This window comes from Electrophorus electricus, chromosome 8, assembly GCF_041902795.1.
Source record: "Electrophorus electricus isolate QZ-2024a chromosome 8, ASM4190279v1, whole genome shotgun sequence".
NCBI lineage: Eukaryota > Metazoa > Chordata > Actinopteri > Gymnotiformes > Gymnotidae > Electrophorus > Electrophorus electricus.
In genome coordinates this window covers 8191403-8216504 of record NC_137504.1, presented here as the reverse complement: position 1 = coordinate 8216504, position 25102 = coordinate 8191403, and the positions used below count along the sequence as shown (strand labels likewise).

Sequence of the window (25102 nt, the reverse complement as noted above, 5' to 3'; positions counted from 1 at the left end):
AGGCACCTCCCACTACGGCGTCTCCGCCTCCCGCTCACACCCCGGCACACGCAGCATGGCTGATGGCGCCGCCCCCCGCCGCCCCACACAGCCACTCATCAACCTGTGAAAGCACACGCCTGCGCTTGTGAAAGGGGGCTGAGGAAGGGAAGAAATCCCAGGCTGAAAGAGAGCACAGGGTGGCCACCTCGGAGGGCAGGCCTTGCGCCCGCCACCCACGGTGCCACGGCTGCCGTCGGCTGATGAAAGCCCCGACCGCGGAGGCGTCCGCGTGAGGCGATCTGTGGATATTAAAGGCGCAAAACTCTTCCGCTTCACCTGCCGCCGTCCAGCTGAGAGCAAAGTGGTCATTATCCCGCCGCATTCTGCCGAAGCACTCCCCGCGGCTCCGAGTCTGCTCAATTATCTCCTCGGCAAGCGCGCTTGGCCTGGCAGGCGCGTTGGCAGGTGTGTCCTTTTCGACGCGTCTCGCTTCTCTGCATAGTGGATTAGCACGTGGGCCGGGGTTCGACCCGCGCCGCCGCTCCGGGGCTGGAGGAGGCCTGCCCTTTCCTGGGCCAGTGTATAGAGGCGGGATGCGGGACCAGACGGTGGTCTCGCGAGACGGAGCAGGAGAACAGTAGTTAAAGAGGACGTTGTGGCCCCAAGCAGCCTGTTCTTGGCCTCTTGGCCTTCACACCAAGGCCCTCCCATCGGGGAGACGAGACTGACTGCTTTCATGTACTTGAGAAAATGTAGCAAATACGCATTCAGGAGATCTCTACAACATTTTTAAGTGTTCTACCCATTATTAATGTACAAACAAAGCAATTGCACACCCTGCCATCAATAATATCCCCACCCCCAAGTATATATGACCTCTGTGCATCAAACATCATGTCTAAATTTCACTGTCAACCAGCGGAACTCAAGGCTCTGAAAGCACAACATTCCAATATGGGCAGGACAGGAGCATCGTCATGGCGACAGTTTTGAGAGGATGAGGGAGAAGCAGTTAACACTGGCACTGGCAGCATGTAAAACAGCTCCGCATCAGTGCCGGCTAAGTTCATGTCAAACAGGGGCTTAGATTTATGGGTGAGAAAGGAGAGAAGGAGAGGGGGGGGAGAAAAAGAGGGAGAAAGAGAGAGAGAGAGAGAGAGAGAACGAAAATCTTTCCATAAGCTTCTGCCTAATTTTGGCTTTGCAGCCTTCTATTCATACGTTTCAAAAGCCTGCTATTCATTTTATAAGCTTTGTTTCATTAGAGAGGACTGTCTCTTTAGCATTGAAAAGACAAAATTTTAGACATAATTCATGAATTGGTATTATCAAAGTTGAAGCAGACATTTGGTTAAGCTACATGGAAAATGAAAATCAATTTTTTCATCCTGTATGAAAAGGAACTATCAACCTAACTGAAATGAATTGAGAAACAGAAAAGGAAAGTTTTGCGCCTTATAATTGTAAAGTTGAACAGCCTTGCAAGGCAGTCAGCTGGCACGTAGTCATTTCCTATCCAACAGGATCTCTGGCAGCGCCCACAGCAGCGTCTTCATGCCCGACTTCTTACTGGTGCACTTGCTGTCTGGGTACTTAAGACACAGATCCCTGCAACAGGCTGAGATGCACTGGCCCCCGTGTTTACAGAGCTTTTAGCTCACTCCCCTGTGCTGAACAAAGGATGATGAAATACCAAGAAGTCATGAAGTGTGTTCAGTCAAGCTGTTTGGAAATGAAGAGAGCAAAGAGACAGAATGATATGTGAGGGAGGGAGGGAAAGAGGGAGAGAGAGAGAGAGAGAGAGAGAGAGAGAGAGAGAGAGAGAGAGAGAGAGAGAGAGAAGGGGAGAGATTTTCCAAAACATATGAGCAAGCTCTTGCCACCAGGACTCATCTGGGTTCCCACCATTTTAACGGAAGGATTGCACAGTCTCGGCCATTTACAGTTTTGAAAACACTGTGACAAGATCTTGTCCAATCAGGCAGGGATGCAGAGAGCCTTTGGGTGTAGTAAATACTGCACATGCTGCTTGAGGTGAGCGAGAGGAGCGATTAATGGTGGCGCGCGAGTGCCAGCCTGTACAGCTAGTGGATGACAGGGACTCTGACATGCTGATAAGGATTTGATCTATCTGACCCGTGGAGCCATGTTTCTCCTCACCAGCCGCGTGATTCATATTCCTGCCGCAGCTGCAGTGAGCGGGCACCTCGCGCCAAGCCCTGCCCCGACGCTGTTCCGGCCGGGGTTTCCATCCCTGTCTCTGTCCTGGCAATACCCCAGCAACGCTCAAATGGGGTTGATTTCTGTGGTAATGCACTGGCTGCTCTTCGTCGCTTTCTGTTCCACTGAGGAATCTTGCCCACTGTGCCCCCCCCGCCCCCTCCTCCCCAATACCACCCCCACTCCCCCACCCCGCCCGACATCGGCTGAAAACCTCACTTATTCCTCGAACAGCTTGTTGCTAGGCTACACCAGAGAGAGTAAAAAAAAGACTGTTATCAGAGAAGAGAGGAAATCTCCCCAAACATTGAAAGTAGTACACCCAAGAAAATAAGATGGTAAACAGGGGTATGTGCTTGAGCTACAAAACAGGAGCACATGAAACGGACACTGGGTGACGAGATGCAAATGGAAGATTGTTGGGAGAGGGGCAGGCGTGCGGCTTCCACTGCGCACATGCCCCCTTCCCCTGGGCGTGAGGCTTGGCTCTGTAAACAATGAGGCTTAGTTCTCGACAGCCATGATATCATAAGCTCGCTGGCTGCACTGCGAACGTTCCCTTTTGTGTGTGCTTTAGCGCCAGATCAATACGACACTCCTGCTGAATCAGAAGTGTGAAATGGTATTTCCAACACCAACGAGACTCTTAACATTACCAGAAATGCATGTTTGCGGCAGGTCAGGACATCAATTCCACAGACACATTAAAGAATAGAAAAGCAGAGCTGACATTTTACAAACAAGACATTTCATGTCCATTGCGGTAATAAGGATGGAAGGGTGGGGGGACTGTCCCTATGACTAAACCCCCCACCCCCATCTTCTGGCACAGACTTATACAAACTCTACAAAGCCGTGCCTCAGTTACACAGAGATATGAAACAGTACATTTAAAACCACTTTCCACTCTGTGATAAAAATCTAATTTCACCTTGTGTTCTTTCAAGTCTAAAAGCCCTTTCTGTAGCCTGGAAATTGCTCCAGATTATTCTGCGGCTTCCAGTAATTCCGCATGATACATCAGTGGCGGGCACTTCTAGCTGGGCGATGCGAAGGCTGCACTCGTGACATGGCATTTGGAGAGGCGGTGAACTCTTCCCATGGAACAATTAGAGCCTCCATCCAAGAGCCACGTCCAAAATGAGGCCTACTCATGTTTACCCTTCACACACATCACTTCTCTATTATGCGTGTACAATAATGGCTCTTGCCTTTAGGCACACCTCTTGCATAGGCCTTAATCCCACCACCACCATCCCCCTCAGATGAATCAAAGAAACACAAATCCCCATATAGAACAGGCTTAGGCTCCTGCTTCAAAATCAGAAACAACATCTGTGTGCGCGTGGAGTGCAAAGAAAAGTGCCACATGAAATACGACTGTGTTAATTAAATTACCTGAGGCGTGTCATCAAGCAGAAAGACGACATGATTGCAGACTATTATTGAATCCCTTTGTACTAAATCTTACACATTTACACAAGCATTTACTGCTGTGAGGCAAGATAAATAGAGTCATGATGAAATAGGAAATATTCTACCAGTATTGTAAAATATTACAAAGCCTGTTAGCAAATGGAATTGATTTGTGAGCAGTGGCAGCATACTGAGTGCGGTAGAGTGCGGTAGAGTGCGATGCCATCTGTGTTTGGTAGCGACGATGGGGCTTTCTTCATTTTCTTGGCAAAAAACACCCATTTGGACATCATCTAAATTCATGAACAATGAGCACAGGCAGATGAAGGCCATGTGATGGGAGCAGCGTGGTGACTCATGAGGTGACCTGTCAACAAGGATTTGACGAGACTCATGCAGGAGGATGGATATGTGATTGGGCCTGGAATTACCAGGTGACCGCTCTCATTAGCGCTCCTAGATGGAGTCAGCGGGACAGACGAGGGATGGGAGCGCGCGTAACACAAGGGAGGACACGTCGACAGGACGGACAGACGGACAGATGGACGAAGTGAACGGACAGTCGTGTGTTTTTAACATTTAAAAAAAATAATTTCGACCCCCGCCACGTGCAACTCAGGCGTCAGCGGCCAGGGGGCGAAGGGGTGGACGTTCCGCCGAGCGGCGCGCTGAGATCCGCTGGCGTGCGGCGCCAGGCATGCTGGGCTAGCACAGAGAGAGATAGGAGGGAGAGGTACCAACCGTGAGCTGCGGATTCAGTGCTGGGCGTAGCATCTGAGCACACGCGAAGAGGTGAGGCGGGCGCAGGAGTGGCAGTGGGAGGAGGTGAACAGGAGTACGGCATGCAACACAAAACAAAAAGGGGGAGAAATGGGGGACGGGAGGAGGACAAAACCGAAACAATAAGCAAAGCATTTAGAGGCAATTACACTCAGCTAAGACCTTGCAACAAGCCCACAAGAAAAATAAATAAGTAAAGCAGAGAGAGAGAGCACACACACACACACACCCACACACACACACATTAACCGACAGGAATACAAACAAAACTCATCGTACATTAGACTAAATAGAGTGTCAACATAGCGCAGTCGGCACAGCCAGGAGCCAGCATGATCTTTCCTAGGCAAACACAACTGAGTAGTTCTGGAGTCTTGCACACTGAAAGGCTGAAATGGACACACTTTAGAATGATGGTGTGCTATGAACTGCAAACTACTGATCGTCTCCCGCAATTGCAGCAGCGATATGTTGTGCCTATGGACCTATCCGTGCATAAAGGCAACGCTGACAGACCATAGAGCTTCTTCAGATACCTTCCCCTTCATGAGGCATATTTTTGCACAGCAAATAAAAATCCATTTTTATAAAAAATTTTAATTAATGATTTTTTTTATTAACAATTTCAGAAATTCTCAGGTTTTTAATATGCGGTATTACTTGATGTTATTAATCATATTTAAATCAAATGTGAGGCCGCAGACATTTTACATATTGGTTATTTACACTTGCTTTTCATCATTTTTATGCATTAGTCTCAGAACTCTCCCTGTCAGCAACCCCCCCCCACCCCTTTTAATGACCTCCTCTGAAATGTAGAGGCGTAAAGTGCAGGAGCCCACCTCGCCATGCATTACCTGAGGGCACAGAACACTTCAAACACACCAGGAGAGCTTCTCTGCAATGCGGAGGTGCTTGTTATGGAGGTAGAGAAACACGAGACGTGTCAGCTGTCATTGGCGTCGGCGGCGGCGTGGTGCATCAGGCGAGCACCGTGTGCCCTGCACCCCCCCGCCTGTGGGATTAACCCCCGATCTGCTCATAAGCCCCGCGCCCGGCTTTGATGGTGCAGGTGCGCAAGGACCATGCCGCCCCCCCGGCAGGTTGGCGTGAACCGCTCACGGAGCGGAGGCGTGCTGGATAGTTAGAATCCGGAGCACACCTCCCCATGGGAGACAAGGGCAGCGTGTGCCCGCCGCAGCCAGCGAGATGAAACCCGGCGAGCGCATCCTGCCACTCGTGGAGGGCACGTTTTCGTTTTTTTTCTTTCCTCTCTCTCTCTCTCTCTCTCTACCAAAGCGGCCCGTCAGGTGACATGGCTCCCCATGCCGTATCAAAGGCGGCTGCCCGGAGCAGAGAGTGGTGCTGAGCATGAGGACACGGTACGCAGCCGTGAGGGGCGCGGTGCAGGAGCCAGGTCTGGTCCCGCTTCCTCTCTCAGAGTTCTTGGAAGGTCTGTGCTAAATCTGTGCCACTGCAGAGCTTGGAGCCCTTGCTTCTCCTACAGCCCTGCTCCCCGAACCCCGGATCGATGGCAGGAGACCCGGATCAATACATCCTCTTAGGGTTCACAATTAAAATCTTCCCCTCTGTTCAACAGACACCTCGGAGCTTAATCACTTGAGGAACCCACTGGTATACCACTATGGTTCGGAGCCAGGGTAAGGCCTTGCAAACTGCCTCCAATCCAACAAGGGAAACAGACGGCGGTGCCTCTCCTGCTGTTGCTGTTCTTTGTCTTGGTGTGAACCCCAGCACTACCGTGTGGAGATTACCTTTGCTATGTGCAAAAACAGAGACGAATAGCTGGAGCCTTTGAACGTATATATTTGGAAACACGGCAGGCAAGCCGGTCGAGGATACGGGCTTGGAGAGAAGCACGCACAGGTGAAAGGGGCTGGGGGGTGGTTGTTCAAAATGAGGAATAATATCTTTAGGTTATGACTTGACATTAAGAGGAAAGAGGAAAGAACAAGATGCCAGCCACTTTACGCTTGCTGAGATTGTCATCGGAGAGCTGATACACCAAGCAGAGGTGTGTGAGGAGGGAGAGTGGGGGAGAGGCGTGAGGTAGCTGGCCAGGTTATTTACTGCACAGCCCGGGACAGGAGAAATATGGAAGATCCACTCCAAAGTAGGTATTACAACCCACTTGTCTTCCAACCTTCAGTCAGTTAATGCTAACCCCATTACTGATGAAGGCAGCAAAGGTGGGGGATGTGGGTGTGTGTGGGTGTGGGGGTGTGGGGCGGTGGCGTGCCACGAGGAGACGCTCACCCCCTTTATCCAAGTGCACGGGTCACCGGAGGCGCTGTCCTTGTCGACATCAGCAGCTGACATCAGCAGACATGACAGTAGGCATGCGGTGCAGTGGCTAATTGCAACAGCTTTGCATGCCGGAGGCGGGCGCGGCAGAACACGTGCCTGGTGCCCAGGGGAAGGACATGACTGCTGGAGCTCAGCAGCGGCACAGAGGGGCTGAAATCACACACACACACACACACACACACACATACACACTCACACACACTCACACACACACTCACACACACGGATATGCCCCAACAATACAGTGATGACTGAATTAGGACTAAACAAGAGGGAGAAAAAAAAACACCTTACGCAGCAATACCAGAGCTGTAAGGAAGCAGAGTGTAGGTAATCCTCATGAGACTAAACCACACAAATTAAGTGGTGAACTTTACAAAGCCGGCTAAATAAAGAAAGGATGAGGGTAAAATAAAAAGGTAAATACAAGTGAGAAAGTAGACGGACAGAAGCGCGTACTTAAGAAAACATAGCCTAGAGCCACAGATCAGATTTCACAGCGCTCGTATGAAGACTGTGGCAGCTGCAAAGTGAACCCAGATCTATGGAGCAGAGTACCAGTGGAGTCATAGAAACAAGCACACAGCTCCTCAGTTAGGAGTTCAACTTTACACCAAGTTTGGTGAAGCTGGCAGAAATAAAAAAGTTTAAAAATTGAAAGGTGGACAACAGGGTCAGAAATGAGGGTGGAAAAACATGGGATAGGAGGAGACTGTCAGACCAAAAAACTACAACAAATTGCGAGCTGGTGCTGTGAAGCTTCAGACAGAGTTTGGGGTTTTGACTTTGACGTTACAGAACAGGAACAGGTTGGCAAAATATAAACAGTTAAGAAACACAGGTAGGAAGAGCAAGCCAAGTTTAGGAGGCTGGTACACATGAGTTGGAGAAAAGTTCGAACAGACTGATGCCTCTTCCCATTATGCTTGAAGGTTGTAGCCAGGGCTGGACCAGGAAAGAGCTCATGTATGACATAATAACAGTAGAATTACTGAAAGGTGGTTTGCCAAGACAACTTCATTAAAAGGTTTCTTCACTAACCTAATATAACGTGGCTTCCCTGACAAATGGTCCTGTGATATTGATTCTGGCAGTGAACGAGGGAGAAGCTAAGGCATTTTGGCTTAAATCAGCCGATACTCAAATAGTCGTGGACACTCCCATATGCCCATATCTGCTCTGTGCTTCATTGGCAGTGACTGCCCAGAGGTATGAAGCATCCATCATTCGGCCTCGACCCTGCCCACTACTGTTAATAAGCTGCAGACTGCAACAAACGAGCAGCTACACAGGTGAGTAATTCCGCACGCTGACAGCAGTGTGGTGATGGCCCGCCGATCGGGGGACGGCAAACCGGGACCCTTCCTAGACACGAGGAGCGGAGGTTGATGCACTTCTCTATGAAGTGGGCGTCCCTCTGTGTGTGTGTGTGTGTGTGTGTGTGTGTGTGTGTGTGTGTGTGTAGCTGTGCAAGCTTGCTGGTTCTGGCTAGGTTTGCTGATTACCACCAGCAGTCTTTATGACACCCATCTCTGCTTAGCCATCATGGCACGCGATCATGGCTTCCAGAACAATAAAGCGCCATATAAAAAAGACTTAGTGCAAGAATTTCTACGTTCGCATGATGCTAAGTGCAATAAAGTCCAGGGGATGGTCTCCGTGTGTTGCGTATCACAGCCCTGCAGTCGCTGTTTTCCCAGCGGTAATGTAATTGACCTTTAGTGAATTAGCACTTTCTCTGCCAGCGCGCCATCCTTTCCTGGCCTCACGCTGCCCAGCTGCCTGTCTGGGACCGCCAGAGGAATGCACTCCTATCTTGCTCGCAAGTTCTTGTGTGGGGCAATTCATTTGTTTAATTCCAAAATCAGTTTACCAGATGGTGTTCATGCCATTTAAATCCTGTCGAAGGCAGCAACCCCCACTCCTCACCACATCCTTCTACCCCCCAGTTTTTTTGACGGCTGAAATGAATTTATTGTCAACTCCGATTATGGTCTTTCATCAATTAAAACAGTGGCATGGAGAATTTTAATTCAGCTGTGTTTTATTAGTGGAGGACAGCATTTCATTAATAAACATGCTGTGCATTTGGGGCCGGCCATTGTTTGGGTGGCCGCCACTGTTTTGGTGCTGCCCAACCTACTCTAGTCATCCAGCAAATTGCTCTTTTTAAGGAGTCGGTTTAGGAATACACTTGTCATCTTTTTTGACAGCGCAATAGCCAAGGTCATCAGTCAGCCCCCGTATTTGAAAGAGAAGGAGGGAGAAACAGAGCTGGAGCTGAACAAGAATGAATGAGCACCTCTGTGTCAGTGCATTTCACCCTTATTCTGCTCTCTATTGTGGCTCTGAACTAAAAATTATGGGCAGTAATAAGAAAGTGGCCTGCAGTACAGAGACAACACAATGGCCGGAGTTTGGGGGGGGGGGGGAAACAGGGACATCTGTGAACGAAACGAACTCTGAGTCTGAGTTTGAAGTCAAACCCCTTTTTCAGTGCAGCTCAAAGCCAAATAACTGACAGATGGAGAAAGAGTAGAGAGAGAGTCTGGGGAAGGAGGGGTATGACAGATCGAACACAGAACAGAGAGGCAATGAGCAAGTGAAAGGGGGAGAGAGAGAGAGAGAGAGAGAGAGCGCACAAATGAAAAGGAGGCAGAAGCAAAGAAAGCAAGAGAAGGGCAGAGAAAGAGAAACGACAGCGAGAGAAACAAGGGGACAGTATGCATAAGATACAAAGGAAGGAGAAAGCCAGAGCTGCAATGAAAGAAAGCCGCCATCTTTGATCACATTTGCAAAAGCTTTTGGGGGGTTTATTAAAAAAAAAAGAAAAAAAAGAAAAAAAAAGGCACTCACAAAAATCAATAAACATCCTTTGGTGAGCTGTGTTTAGCAGTGGAAAAATAAGCAACACAAATAGCAATGAACAACGTCAGTCCCCGTTACATATGGCACCCAGCAAAGCCCCTCCATTTAGCCATTTATTTTTCAGTGTAAATGGCAATTTAGTCGTCTCTAAATGTCACCTGCTGAAACTGCAAAGCACTTTAGCCTTGTGTTAGAGCTTTAATAGATTTTTTAAAAGTGCAGTATAGCCCATTCCATTTCTTTCATAGCCAGTTTATCAAAAATGTATTAAATTTCTAAGTGGCCTCCACCCTCCTGGACCGATAAATTCATTTGCTGTTCCTGATCTATACATATCCCTCGAATGGACAAATGAAACCAGCCACTAGAGAGCTTTATGGCTGGGCAGAGACCGGCTTCCCATAGTGAAATACACAAGTCCAACAGGATGCACTTAAAGCTAAAAAGCCTGAAAGAAACCTCGTATAGAAGACTTATAGATCTGTCCCGTCAGGTCTACAGAAACTTTGCTACGGTCAGTGGCTTGGCCGGCACATGTTCGCCTATATTTTGCGGAAGTCGTTGAGAAACACGTCACCTGTTGGGTTGCGCTCACCCAGACGACGATTGCTAGCTGTGCTTTGGGAACGCGTGGCGCAGGAACTGATGTGAGCCAGATTGTTAATGCAGAGCTGGGGGGCGTGTCTAATCAGCATGCGTCACCAGTGCCTTCATTAGACGCAATCATGCAGCCTAATCAAGCCTGATTCTTTTTTTTTTTTTCCTTTCTTGCTGCCTTTTACAGACTCGCCCAAATCGCCCGCGTGCGCGAGACGCCGACTACGCTCGCGCCTCTAGCTGGCGGCGCAGGCTCAAAAGTACGCACGCGAGAAAAGCGAGAGGCGCGTCCGCTGCACTGAGATGCGCGCTATGTAATATAAAGAATCGCCCCGAGGAACACTGAACGCGACGAGCGAAATGATCTCACTCGCTTGCTTCAGAGCCATAATTGTTATAGCCGGGCAAATCACATCAGTGGCTATTTTAGAGTCTGAAGCCAGCAGCAACACTGAATTCGCTTTCTATTATCCAAGGCTTTATTAGCTTGCTGTGTTCTTTGCCAGTGACGTGGGACATTTGGAAGGGGGGGGGTTCAGTGACTTGTCCAGTGGGACGCGAGGAGGCTGACAGAGACTCCAGAACACGGGACTCCATCAGAGCGTAAGTCGAGCCCCGAAAGAGCTCAGCTAATGGCCAAAACTAGAACTGCCAAGGCAGGGTTTGGAGGGTTAGTTTCACTCTGGGGCCTGACCCTGTTATACTGAGTGTAAATCATGTCTGCTATACACTACGTTTGCAGCAATAACATCATTTTGTGTTTTGTTTTTTTTTTGCTAATTTTTTAAAATTGATCTAACAATATAAACATAGAAAAAGCATTTAGTACAAAAGGGTGGATGGATATGAATGACATGCTGCTTGTGCACAAGCGAAGCTCTCTAACTGGGTGTAATCAGTGCAGCTCTAATGTGAGCTCTGAAAAAGAAAAAGCCAAATCCGTTTTCCTGACCCAGACCAGGACAAGACTTCCATCATTAAGTACTTCACTTGAAAATCAATGCCTGAATATGAACAGCTCGGCCCCGATCCAAACAGGCAACCCTGTAACTGTGATCAGTGCAGCTAGGCGGGCCAGCACAAAAACCATACTCTGAAAGAAAAGGGGAACCTGAGGCTGCTAGTGGCTGACCCCCACCAGACGGAGCCCTCCCTGTCACCCCTGAGGAAACACAAAGGGGGTCTGTAATCCTGGCAGCAGACAGGCTAGGGTACAGCTCCAGATCCTGATAAGATTAGGCGGCTAGAGGAGTGAGCGCGTGGCTGCTGGCTGCGAGGTGGGGAGTGAGGGAGCCAGGGCTCCCGCCAGCGCAGCAGCACGGGCCGGGCCACATATGGGAGCAGCAGCCACTCGTTATCAGCACAAGAATCTTATCAGGACTGACTAGCTACCCCGAGACCTCACCCCCCCCCCCCTCTCTCTCTCGCTCGCTCTCTCTCTCTCTCTCTCTCGCTCTCTCTCTCATTCACACACACACAGCTTGGCGGACAAGCTTGTGAGGTCATACTATACCTTGGGTGATGCCTGGGAGGAAGGTGGTGGTGTACATGGTGGTAGTGGCTGTTGTGGGTATAGGGGTAGTGGTGAGGGCATCTGGATGAGAAAACACAACACATAAACATGACATACGGGGAAATAACAAAAGAAAACCAAACAAAATCAAAAATCAACACAATCGTGGCATATAACAGTGTATATTGTGGACCTGCTGTTCCATATATAAGAAACGGTATGTGTGGAGTGTTGAGTATTGTAGGGTAGAAGTGAATGACTGATTTAGTGAGGGTAAACGTTTGTCTGAGTTGAAATGTAACATGTATACTGTCACTCAGCAAGCAATTTACCTATTGTGTATTTAATCAAAATCTACATTTAAATAAACTTTAAAGAGTTGATGTGGCCTATTGTACTGAAATATGCTTCTTTAATGAAAAGAAAAAAGGAATAAAAAAGAAAACAATGACATGAAAAGAGGATGAGAAATGCTGTCAACAAAATCCAAATAGAAAACATGAAAATTAATAACAAGAGAAAGAAAAAAGAAAGAGGAAATGGATGCCCATGCCATGAAGGCACTTATGACAGACAGCTATGTGGTGCACCCACTGCTCCTGTGCATGTCCACACTGCATTAGGACCCGGCCATCCTGCTAGTAGGTGACACGCACGGTGGCGAGGGAATGGTTTTGACGAGCTGTGGGGCTAGCAGCGGCTGCGCCAGCAGAGACAACGCTAGCCGTGACAGTTTAGCATGCAGCCCCGTGTGTGGGGCTCAGCCCAACACCGCCAGCTGCGTACGGCCTGATCTGGGTTTACCACAGAGACAAACAGGCTGAACGTTAATGAAATGAGCAAAATGGAATGGGAGGTGTGGGCGTGTTGGGTGTTTGTCTGCGGATGAGCTCGGATGGGGGATGGACGTTGTTTGCCGCTGAGATAACAGGCGTGAAAAGTGACGCGGACAGTGCCACTGTTTGCCCAGCACATCCAGACAGGTACCACTGTGTTAACATCTGTGGTGAGGGAAATTGGCCGGCTGTCTCCCCTCCTAGCTCTGTCGTCTGCGCTCCATCAAAAGAGCTCGGTGGGAGCTCAGGAACACTTCCCCTTGCTAATGACAAAATATCCAGGAAGAGGGAATGTAGCCAGAGATGGTGAGAAATGCAGAGAGAGAGTGAGAGAGAGAGAGAGAGAGAGAGAGAGAGAGAGAGAGAGAGAGAGAGAGAGAGAGAGAAGGGGACTGTTGTAGAGCCGCCTCTACCTTGGCGTGGTGTAAATGCTCAGCAAATAGCAGCAGCCGCCTGCCTTTCAGCCTCAGACAGAACCTACTCTACACCAGACAGAACCTACTCTACAGCAAACAGAACCTACTCTATACCAGTCAGAACCTACTCTACACCAGAACCTACTCTACACCAGTCAGAACCTACTTCAGACCAGACAGAACCTACTCTACACCAGTCAGAAGCTACTCTATACCAGTCAGAAGCTACTCCAGACCAGTCAGAACCTACTTCAGGCCAGACAGAACCTACTCTACACCAGTCAGAACCTACTCTAGGCCAGACAGAGCCTACTCTAGACCACACAGTGCCTACTCTAGAGCAGCTGGACATATAAGAATGAAACACGAACAAAGGGGATCTGTGTGAAACGAGTTGATGTGCAGGCAATTTTGGTGGCTCTGCATCAGTATGAATACTACAGAAAATGAACTGTATAGAAAATGCACAATGAAGCAGTGGGAGAATAATTCAATTGGTTATTTACTGATTTTTCATTTGAATGCTCATAAATTAATCAGTAGATTTAATCAACAAATTAGAAACAATGATCTGAAAAGCAACAATATTGACAGCCTGCTTGTTCTCTCATGATAAAGTAGAAAGAAGGCTATGTAGTCATCTCGCACTCCCCCTGCACTACAATGACCAGTGAAAGCAACTGGAGGGACATGGGACATCTTTTGTTCCAGCACCTTCTGACAGAGGTGCTTCCAGTTCTTGGCTGCTGACATGCCAATAAAATGCTTTTCTACATCACTGGTCACCAGAGGAGAAGTGTTCTCTTTCTCTGTTCATGGAACTTCACTGTTCCATGAAACACTTGCAGCTGAGAAAGGTTTTTATGTTTAGAACATTTAGCAAAATAATTTTTTGTTTTTTTTTAAAGTGGAGTGGTATTTTTAATATAACACCTGTAACTTTATCGACAGTTTCAATATTTTTAAAATATCAATATGGAAAAATCACTATGCTGGGTTCAAACGTACAAGAAAAGGTGAGAGTTGCTGAGAGAGAGAGAGAGAAAATGGGGCGTGGTTAGGTCAGTGTTGACAGAGCTGTAATGGTAATTTTGACAAAAAACCCTTTTTCTTTGTTATCAGGAAATGTACCAAGTTTTGTCTCTTGTAGAAAATGACAGTATATGGTTCTCAGTTTCGGTTATTTAACGTGTTTTCAAATCTTGATATACTGAATATGTCACATGTACTGAATATTGAATATAAGCACATATGTCTAATTTTTTGCAGATCACATGGCAGCTGTTTCTTCCAAGAGGCTACTTTGTAGATTTTGATATCCGTTTTACAATGTACACTTCTCCAGACTACAGGGGGGTAGGTGCTAAAATGCCCATGAGACACCCTAATCTTCCTCTTCACTGTTCTGCCTGTAAACCCCAGCAACAAGCGAGTGCTGATCTCCAGCATGGCCAAGAACCCAGTGGGATTATCGCACTAAAGACCTGAAGAGCCAGCGTGCCGAGCACATGAACTGCGGTTCGAGAGCTCTGCCAATTTCTCGGGGCCTTTGTGTCAATGCTTTTAAATAATAGGCGACCCGGCAAAGCAAGACTCCATCATACTGCCTGAACTTTGCCACAGACAGACAACCAAATAAATAAATAAATAAGCAAATAAAGCCCAGAGAAAGGCTGAGTGACAGGAGCATGGAGAATGGACTGAATGGCTAAGCGTGCATGCGGTGTGGTTCTCTGCATTCTTAAGACCAGTATCAGGCTCGGTGGTGGGCCAACTTAATTGGCTGCATCCCGTTACGAACCAAGGATGCCCAGCAGATGTTTGGGATCAATGGTGTCAATAGCTCATTAAAACCACTCAGCTCCAGAGGAATCTATAGTTCGCCGTGTTCCTTAACAGGGCTGCCTATGTAAATGTTTAGCCGCGTGTGTCCCCGCAAACAAAGCGATACTGCAGCGAATCGGAAGTTGGCGGCTTTTTGCCGTTCGGACACGGGTGCGGCCCTGTGGCGACGCGCTGGCTGTGGGTTTGTGGTGGGTGCATTATGAATCATCATGCAGGGCCGAGGCCACCACAAAGCGCCGCCAGTTAAGCCAATTCCCCAGACATCCGCGTGGCGGCTGGCAACGGGAGGATAGCTTCTAATGCCTCCGCGCTGTCTCCCTCGCCCCCTTGCTCTCTCTCTCTCTCTCCCTTGCTCTCTTCCTCTCTCTCTCTCTCTCTCCTCCTTCCCAGCGGGCCACTTGGTGAAAGGGCGCGTCTTCAACCTGCCATGCCGTTCGAAGCGCACAGGAGAGGGAGGAGGGAGATGTGGCCCGGCCGTCGAGAGCGAGGGGCGATCGCCGGCTTACGGACAGCGTGTATGGGGAGGGTGGGGCTGCAACAGCCCAAAGCCATTCAGGAACGCAGAGGAAAGACGAGGAAGTGCGCGCGCGAGTGCGAGAGTGATTAGTGGAGGCAGCTCAGAGCTGTTGATTTGCCCACCAGCCACCTTCTGTTGTTAGCCAGCTTTGCTTGTTTGCTCAAGGAGGGCTCCTGCTCGCTCTAGCAAGACCAGGGAGGGACGCGGGAGGGGAGCTAATCCCCACAAATACTGCCGTGGTTCTGGTGCTCTAGGGGGATGAGCACAGAGGAAGCCTTCGCGTCCCCAGCCTCCTCTCACTAGCACACACACAGCTCAGGAAAGGGAAAAAAACAACAACCCCAAAACAAGAAAACAAAAACAAAAAAACCCAACCTATTTGGATCAGCGTTCTTTTCAGTGGCAGAGACAGATAGAGGCATATGCACACAAATTCATCCCATCTGTTTTTGGGAAAATACAGCGACATCGCATCAATACGTGCCAGGACCAGACACATTTCGCCGTGGTATAGACAGCAAATTCAATTAGCTACATGCATTGCTTTTGCCTTTTGGAATCAATGGAAGAGGGAGGTGAGTAAACGGCGTAAAATAACACTAAGTACAGTCAAGTCCAGTGCTGCCAGGACCCCTGGAGTGATTGACTCCAATTAAAGGCTAATGAAAGGATGGCTGGGGAGCCCGCCCCTGTTAATGGCAGCCAGAGTGAGATGGATGCGGCGCTGCAAGACTGTTTTTTTTTTGTTTTTTTTTTTGGGGAGGGGGCTGTTGCACAAAACCAGCCGCCTCCCAATCTGCCGCCTGCCCACACGACGACAGGAGATTGATGGGTCCCCTCTGGCCTATTAGGAGACGACGCCATGACAACGCTAATGATGAAAGAAGAACGCGCGGCACCCGGCTCATTTCAGAACAAGCGCGAGCCGAGTTTACACACTAACGAGGGGATTTACAGGTGGGTTGCATCAGTGGGCGCAGCACCCGAGCGAGCGTGGCAACCGAGCGAGCACTGCTGTGAGCGTGCACGGTAACCAGGCGAGCGCTGCCGTGAGCGAGCGCCACCGAGAGCGAGCGCGGCAATCGCGCGAGCGCTGCTGTGAGTGGGCACTGCAACCGAGTGATCTGTAGTCATCGCTGCGCTTGGGTTTCTGCCAGGACGCAGGGGCTTTATCTCGACAAATGAGATGGTGCTTACTGGAGAGTAACAGTCCACATTAGAACCTGGCAAGGTGCAGATGCCCCTTTCCAGCCTGTCAACAAGGGCTCGTCACACGATCACCTCGACGACGGCGCTGTGGAACAACGGCTGGACGAGTCCCCAATCCCACGCATGTAGGACATAGCTACACGTGTCATTCAGCGTAATGGAAACGTTATGAAGCCCTATTCAGGGGTGTGGGAAATCATCCAATGAATGCTGATTAGGCGATGCAGCCTGGGCTAGTAGCTATGAACACTGCTGGTGCGCAGGTTCAAATACGTTGACATGTGCGCAATTTACTGTGCATTGTCATTTGTCAGCCAAAGACTCCCAGGAGTGCTCTACATTACCCAGTCTGATACCTCGCATTTGCATTTCCAGCTGGGCGACTTCTTGAGAGGCAAAACTACTGAAGCCGCGTTTGACAGCAGCCAAAATGCATCGCCCAAATCTGACTTTTAAATGTGGGCGTCGTGGCTGCAACAAATTGCGAGGGAAATACCGCCGGCTCAAATGTAATGGAAGCGGGGCCTTTGGATCGGTGGGGAGAGGGGGGTGTGGAGTGTGGAGCAGGGGAATGCACGCTTTCCTTATAATGACACAGTGATGGGCTTTGGCCCACTGTGGCAGGACTGCCGTATGTGTGTGTGTGTGTGTGTGTGTGTGTGTGTGAATGTTTTTATGTTGTTTTGTTCCCCTGCAGATGTTGTTGTCGATTGGTGCTGGCTGTTTGCAGGCAGCGTGTGCTGCCGGGAGGAGCGCTGTTTTCCTCCGCCACCAATCAGACGTGTCACAAACATGCGGGACAATTAGCTTCCTTAAGCAGTCTGAGGCCCTTTATCAGTCACGGCGCGATCCCTGGGCGCCGGGGCTGCTGGGTCACTCGCAGTTCCTCCCGGAGCTGGGCTGCGGCTAGCACACTCCAGGCTAGGGTGCTCGTGAGGAGGAGGTGCTCGTGCGCTGGGCTCGGGTGAAGGAGCGCGTTGCCGTGATCGATTGCTCGCTGGCGGTGGCAAGATGGCAGAGCGGAGCGCTCTAAGCACTAGAGGAAGTGTTACGGAGATGAAACGAGAGCGAGGGTGACAAGTCGGGGTGGAGGTGTGGGGGGGAGGGTCGCAATAAAAAGAGGCTGGGGTTGCCAAGGCAAAAGGCAGTCTCTATTAGGTTAGAGGCACTCGGTAAACTGGTTACAGCTCCGCGGGCTGCCTCCCATTGGGCCTGCAGAGCTGGGCCACGACTGGGGCTTTGGAAATGTGTCTCAGGGAATGTGGTTTTCCCCCTGTAACAGCTTTAGTGCTAGCCCCCCTCTGAGTGTTCTTCATCACTTAGCTTCACAATAGTTGGGGAACAAACGCATTAGGGGGAAATGGCTGCTGCACTACATCTGTTGTGCCTGTGTGTGGAAAGGGAAGCTGGGAGCTCTCCGGCATGTGCCCGGGGCCCGCGGACCGCGCACCCCTGATGAGGCGCCCGATTTTATGCGCCTCTTTCGACAAAAAGTCATTCATAAGTTGAAACGTTACACTTCGCAGACTTCCAATTATAAGAGCGCAGAGTTATTCTTGGCCACGCTCACTGTGGAATGGCGTGAACTTGTTGAGATGAGGGGAGAGAGAGAGAGAGAGAGAAAGAGAGAGAGAGAGAGAGAAAAACAAATCTCTGCGCTCTCATTCCCTGACAAAGAGCAGGCAGATATGCACAGTTGTAATGGAATATTTAAAGTGTTTACTTTTCTATGAGAAATACTTGAAATGTATATTAAAACACTCTCACAGTGGTTTCTATAAGGTCATGCATCGATGGCTTAACAATTACTGTTCTACAATGCTATTTAATACATATTCTGGATGTGTGAAAATGTGTAGCCAGCTTGACAGCTTGCTAAAGAGCCATTTTGTCACTGTCCCTCTGTCTTCCTCCAAGCGTGGTCCATAATTGTGCAATTCTTTAACCAAATTTGATCATTTTTCAGACATTTGAGGGGACTTGTCAGGCCGCGCAACTGAAGTTCAGAATGTGGCAGGGCCACCGTTTGTAATAAGCAGATGTCACCCCATTAAAAGCGGAGAATAATTATAAGACTATGAAGCACGCAGATGCCATAGCTGCCTGTCTTTATGAGCGCGCTCGTGCTGGTTGTAGAATAGTGAAGGCTGTCACTGCACTGTGTTAACACACTGCGTTCAGGTGGGAGGGTGGGTGGGGATGTCAGGGGAACATGACGCAAGATTAAGTGCTGACAGGTCCATGCCGGATTCCGGCGTCCTGCATTAGCAATTCTAATGCCGGGCCGAGCGTCGTGGCTGAATTACAGAAGACGTTAGACGCGGCGCCATCAAAGCCATCGAGCGGCCAGGCAGTGCTCCGATAGGGCCCTGTCTGCTCTTCGCACATCAGGATGCACCTGTGCCTGCCTGTGCCAGCCTGTGCCAGTCTGTGCCTGCCTGTGCCAGCCTATGCCCGCTGCCCTCCCTGCCCACTGTTCCACAGGCGGGGAGCCATGAAAGCGTGCTCCTGCAGCGCCTGCCAACTCTCGTCGGGGAGAAGTGGGAAACGCGCGCCGAAGTAACTGCCACATTTACACCTCATCTGAGGGCAGGTCTTTGGAACACACCAGCTGGAACTGGAACCAGGTCCACTAGTTTACTGCTCACTGTGTACAGCATTCAGTAACTCTCACTCACCTGGTCTCTTTATTACACTAGTTGCTATAATGGCTTTATTGTAGAAGAAATGGCAGGGATGTGAATGAAGGCAGAACGCAGGACTGCAGATGGTTTCTCATATGTGTGCCTCTTTCTTTTGCTGACAGCACAGCTGTGCACTGTAAATATTACTACAGCTCACCACTTACAGACCCTCAGCAAGTCATAAATCTTTTTAAAAGCAGCTCCTTGTCGATTATTGTGTTCTAAGAATAAATATCAGAAGTAAGTTTGGGGAGGAAAATGGGCAGATTAGAGTGTGATGTCCTAAAGAAAAGGAAATGTCATTGAGATCAATGCTATTGACCTGTGTTCAGATGGAGCCATGAGAGGAGAGAGCGAGTGAAAGAGAGAGAGAGAGAGAGAGAGAGAGAGAGAGAGAGAGAGAGAGAGAGAGGAGGCACTGTCTGAGCTTTGGGAACTTACCGTACACATACAGGATGTAGTCATCATAGGATTCACCAACCAAGTTAGACGCCACGCAGCGGTAGGTACCATTGTAGGACTTGTTAAGATTCTCAATGAGGAGATCTGCGCCAGTGATGACAGCATGTGAGGGCACATCATCGTCCACTTTCACCCAGTTCACCTGCTGAGGCCTGGAGGAAGAAGGACAGAGTCTAGGCTTCGCACAGGGCCAAACCAGCTTGACACAGCTACAGGGCCAACCCAGCTTCACACAGCTACAGGGCCAAACCAGCTTCACACAGCTACAGGGCCAAACCAGCTTCACACAGCTACAGAGCCAAACCGGCTTCACACAGCTACAGGGTCAAACCGGATTCGCACAGCTACAGGGCCAAACCGGCTTTGCACAGCTACAAGGTCAAACTGACTTTGCATAGCTACAGGTCCAAACTGACTTCAAATAGCTGTGAGGCCAAAACTTACTTCAGAGAGCCATGAGGCCAAACAGACTTCACATAGCCTCGAGGTCAAACCACAAGCGGGGAAAAACCACAATAAAATATGTACTCGAACAAGTTGTGCTGGTTATAGCTTTTCAAGCAATTTCTATGGCTCAGAGCTGACAAAAAAAGGTACAGACACCTTCCTCTTGTCTAGTGTCATTAAGTGCTGCTAAGAGCCCCAGTCTTTGTTCTCCTGGCACCTACTGTAAACAGGGCCGGGATAGTCCGTTTGATTTCCACAGTGACGGGCGGACCAAGCCAAACACAAAGAAAACACAAAGGAGCCTATAAACTCCCCTCTGCTCTCCTCTGCAGGGTTCAACGGCGGCGTGGCTGCCGAGTTCTTTCAAAGCAGCTTCTGGGAAGGGTTCTGGGAAGGGTTCCCCTTGTTGTTCTGGGATTTTTATTTTTTCTGGGTTGGTGTTTCACTGGTTTCCATCCATGTGAAATCCCTGAGAAGCGATGATTGGGGTTGGGGGGTGGGGGGGTGGGGGGGGGGATGCACTCACGGTTTCAAACAAAAAGATTGCTTTGTGCTCGATAGCAGTTGATCTCCAGCATCTGTGGGAGAAAACAACACGTGACGGCAGACGGTGAGAGGATTTCACATGGAGAATAGGAATGTGCAAGAGCGTGAATCAGAGGTTAAATATACATGTGTGGTAGAAAGATGCAGGTGATGGAGGAGGAGAAGTGACCTAGAAAAAGTGATTTACTGAGAGGAAGGGGAACAGGGGTAGACCCAGTGCAGAGGGGCTGTAGTGAAGGGGAACGGGGGTAGACCCAGTGCAGAGGGGCTGTAGTGAAGGGGAACGGGGGTAGACCCAGTGCAGAGGGGCTGTAGTGAAGGGGAACGGGGGTAGACCCAGTGCAGAGGGGTTGTAGTGAAGGGGAAGGGGGTAGCCCCAGTGCAGAGGGGCTGTAGTGAAGGGGAAGGGGGTAGCCCCAGTGCAGAGGGGCTGTAGTGAAGGGGAAGGGGGTAGCCCCAGTGCAGAGGGGCTGTAGGGAAGGGGAACGGGGTAGACCCAGTGCAGAGGGGCTGTAGTGAAGGGGAACGGGGGTAGACCCAGTGCAGAGGGGTTGTAGTGAAGGGGAAGGGGGTAGCCCCAGTGCAGAGGGGCTGTAGTGAAGGGGAAGGGGGTAGCCCCAGTGCAGAGGGGCTGTAGTGAAGGGGAACGGGTAGACCCAGTGCAGAGGGGCTGTAGTGAAGGGGAAGGGGGTAGCCCCAGTGCAGAGGGGCTGTAGGGAAGGGGAACGGGGTAGACCCAGTGCAGAGGGGCTGTAGGGAAGGGGAACGGGGTAAACCCAGTGCAGAGGGGCTGTAGTGAAGGGGAACGGGGTAGACCCAGTGCAGAGGGGCTGTAGTGAAGGGGAACGGGGTAGACTCAGTGCAGGGGGGCTGTAGGGAAGGGGAACGGGGTAAACCCAGTGCAGAGGGGCTGTAGTGAAGGGGAACGGGGTAGACCCAGTGCAGAGGGGCTGTAGTGAAGGGGAACGGGGTAGACCCAGTGCAGAGGGGCTGTAGGGAAGGGGAACGGGGTAGACCCAGTGCAGAGGGGCTGTAGGGAAGGGGAACGGGGTAGACCCAGTGCAGAGGGGCTGTAGGGAAGGGGAATGGGGTAAACCCAGTGCAGAGGGGCTGTAGTGAAGGGGAACGGGGTAGACCCAGTGCAGAGGGGCTGTAGTGAAGGGGAACGGGGTAGACCCAGTGCAGAGGGGCTGTAGGGAAGGGGAACAGGGTAGACCCAGTGCACAGGGGCTGTAGGGAAGGGGAACAGGGGTAAACCCAGTGCAGAGGGGCTGTAGTGAAGGGGAACGGGGTAGACCCAGTGCAGAGGGGCTGTAGTGAAGGGGAACGGGGTAGACCCAGTGCAGAGGGGCTGTAGGGAAGGGGAACGGGGTAGACCCAGTGCAGAGGGGCTGTAGGGAAGGGGAACAGGGTAGACCCAGTGCACAGGGGCTGTAGGGAAGGGGAACGGGGTAAACCCAGTGCAGAGGGGCTGTAGTGAAGGGGAACGGGGTAGACCCAGTGCAGAGGGGCTGTAGTGAAGGGGAACGGGGTAGACCCAGTGCAGAGGGGCTGTAGGGAAGGGGAACGGGGTAGACCCAGTGCACAGGGGCTGTAGGGAAGGGGAACGGGGTAAACCCAGTGCAGAGGGGCTGTAGTGAAGGGGAACGGGGTAGACCCAGTGCAGAGGGGCTGTAGTGAAGGGGAACGGGGTAGACCCAGTGCAGAGGGGCTGTAGTGAAGGGGAACGGGGGGAAGGTCCAGAGCAGAGGGGCTGTAGGGAAGCTGGGGTGAGACACGGAATACAAATGGCACCAGAGTGCCAAGCCGAACACTATATGACAGTAATGACTGCAGCCCCTCTCCCGCCTTTAATGAAAATGACTTCCAATTTTCGGCGCACTGTATTGATTGTATTTTCATCTTTATTAAATGAATTCGGGAGGAGCCCTGACTCCCTGTGGAATGTGACTTTTAAGGACGGAGGGGGCGGAGCGGGGGGAGTTGCATGAGAATTGCCTCTCATTGTGTTTGCACACATTTCGCCCACATTGACATTTCATGCACAGTTTTTTCAATTAGTGCCTATGGTCGGCGCTGCGCGTGAGGAACTGTCTGATAGCAGTGCTGGATGCCACGCGGGCACCCGGACCGGCGAGCACAGCCTGTGATGGATGACATCATTTGGCATGCACTTGCCTCGTCGGAATGCACATGCAAATCGAGGCTTGGAGTTTCTCTCCCAAGGACTGATTACCATACAATAACCAGACACCAATCAAAACAGGTGTAGATTACTTTGCCCTGTTTTCCCGTCTTCCACAGTCAAGGAATTGTGTAAATATATCTGGAGAGTGTATTCTTATTTGATTACGCCATTGATACCTTTTTGACACTGACTCGGCACTAGCCCACCCTAAGCAGATCTTCCCCATTATAATATATTTGCTCAGTGTTTGCCACAAGAAGAGCGATCACAAGAGCGCTCTTAGATCTGTGCGGAGGGACCCTGTCTGCATCGCTCAGCCCTGCGGGGAAGGAAGGCGAATGGGAAGGTTCCTCACGGTGGTTTGCCTCTGGCCATGCACGTCAACTCCAGGTTCTCGCCCTCTCTGGTCAGGCCCTGCGGAAACTCCACTACGATCTTCACCTCCGGTTTATCTGAGGAGAGAAGCAGAAAGCATCAATGCTGCCGCCCTGCTGGCTGCATGACATTTTTACCAGGCCTGGCATGCTTCGACACCTGCTAGACTCCCTCCTGCTAGACTCGCCACCCCTGGCCTGCACTTATTTGCCTCTGCGCTTGTCAGCAGCCTGCCACCCCTACAGGCTCACAGCTGACCTTTCCCCCCCTCCACTGTAGTCCTCCAGGTCATCCACTTAAACCTCTGAGCACTGTGGGGCTGGCAGCACGTAGCGAGGACTGGCAGCGTGTAGCGAGGACTGGCAGAATGTGGCAGGGACTGGCAGAACGTCGTGGGGTCTGGCAGCACGTAGCGAGGACTGGCAGCGTGTAGCGAGGACTGGCAGAATGTGGCAGGGACTGGCAGTACGTCGTGGGGACTGGCAGCACGTAGCGGGGGCTGGCAGCACGTAGCGAGGACTGGCAGCACGTAGCGAGGACTGGCAGTGTGTAGCGAGGACTGGCAGAACGTCGTGGGGACTGGCAGCACGTAGCAGGGGCTGGCAGTACGTAGCCAGAGCTGGCAGCACATAGTTGGGACTGGTAGCACGTAGCGGGGGCTGGCAGCACATATTGAGGATGGCAGCACGTAGCGTGGGCTGGCAGCATGTAGCAGTTCTGGCAGCACATAGCCAGAGCTGGCAGCACGTAGCCTGAGACTGGTGTAGTTGACAGCAAGCAGCATGGGCCGGGACTTGCATCAGCCTTGCATCAGCCGCCCTACACAGCCCACCGCCCCCACACCGCCCACCCTTGCCACCTCCCACGCCCCGTCACGGTTGCTACATTCGGCATGATCTGCGCAGCTCCTGCTGGCAGGGCACGCTCCTCTCTGGTTCAGCAGGGACCAGGCTCCCCGGCACATACGCAGCGAGCTACAGGGGCGCTGACATTCACAATGACGGCTGACACGCACTGACAGGCTCACACGCGGCCCACCCCACACAGCTCGCCAACAATCACATTATGGATACGAGGGCATGAATAGGGCCTGATGATATGGTTATGTGGGACGACCGATTTGCTCAGGGTGGCGAATGATACCCCCACCCTCCCACCCCGACACCCTGCCCTCCACTCTTCCCTCCACCCAAACAACCCACCCTGCAACCCCCCCTCCCCCCCCACTCCAATCGGGCCGGACTGGGTGTCAGAAAGAGCATTTCAGTCTGTCTATTCCATCTGCCAATAGGGAGGAACTGAAACTCAAATGCATAATGGCAGAAAACTTATGTAACAATGCTAATAAAGGCAAATTGCAGCCTTTGGCAGAGTGCAGGAGAGTAGTGCTACTGCCTGTTAAAGGCGTTTCATGGTAGGCAAACACTAATAAGCCCCCCACTGGTCCATTTCAGCTTCCGTGTGGAGGACACGGGGCGGTGGGGGGGGGGGGGGGGGCGACAAAAGAGAACGCAACATCCGTGTTACATGGAGTGCTAATGAGAGCAGGGAGAGGGAGAACACAAGGAAAGAGTGAGAGACAAGAAAGCATTCCTGGCCTTTCATTAAGCAGCCAAAGACCCAGGGAACAGCAGTTAGCCAGGCACAGAGGAAAAGCTTCCCAGCTGAGCACTGGGCTCCAAGAGAAGAATAATAAGCATATCTGTGCCAACAGTGCTGTACAAGGTTCACAGCAACAAAAAAAATAAAATAAAATAAAATAAATAGAAAAGAAGAAAGAAAACGAAAAGCATCCCCAACGTCACTAAGACATCTTTTGATCTTCTGCTTCTGTGCTGCACTACTGCTCCCCCACAATGGATCCCAGTGTTGG

General features: G+C 50.7%; 1 protein-coding gene across 8 annotated transcripts in view; it reads right to left on the bottom strand.

The window, feature by feature from the left end:
• The window catches only part of cadm1a (cell adhesion molecule 1a), a 196363-nt gene that overhangs the window by 12897 nt on the left and 158364 nt on the right, over positions 1–25102 (bottom strand). For 4 of the 8 annotated variants that reach the window (XM_027005613.3, XM_081719076.1, XM_081719070.1 and 1 more), the window contains 4 exons: positions 23210–23306; positions 19653–19825; positions 11705–11785; positions 4360–4392 (listed from right to left, as the gene is read on the bottom strand). In XM_027005613.3, coding sequence (XP_026861414.2) covers positions 4360–4392; positions 11705–11785; positions 19653–19825; positions 23210–23306 — 384 coding nt within the window. The remainder of the gene's footprint in view (positions 1–4359; positions 4393–11704; positions 11786–19652; positions 19826–23209; positions 23307–25102) is intronic. The other 4 variants (XM_081719072.1, XM_081719073.1, XM_081719074.1 and 1 more) reach the window with 2 other exon arrangements.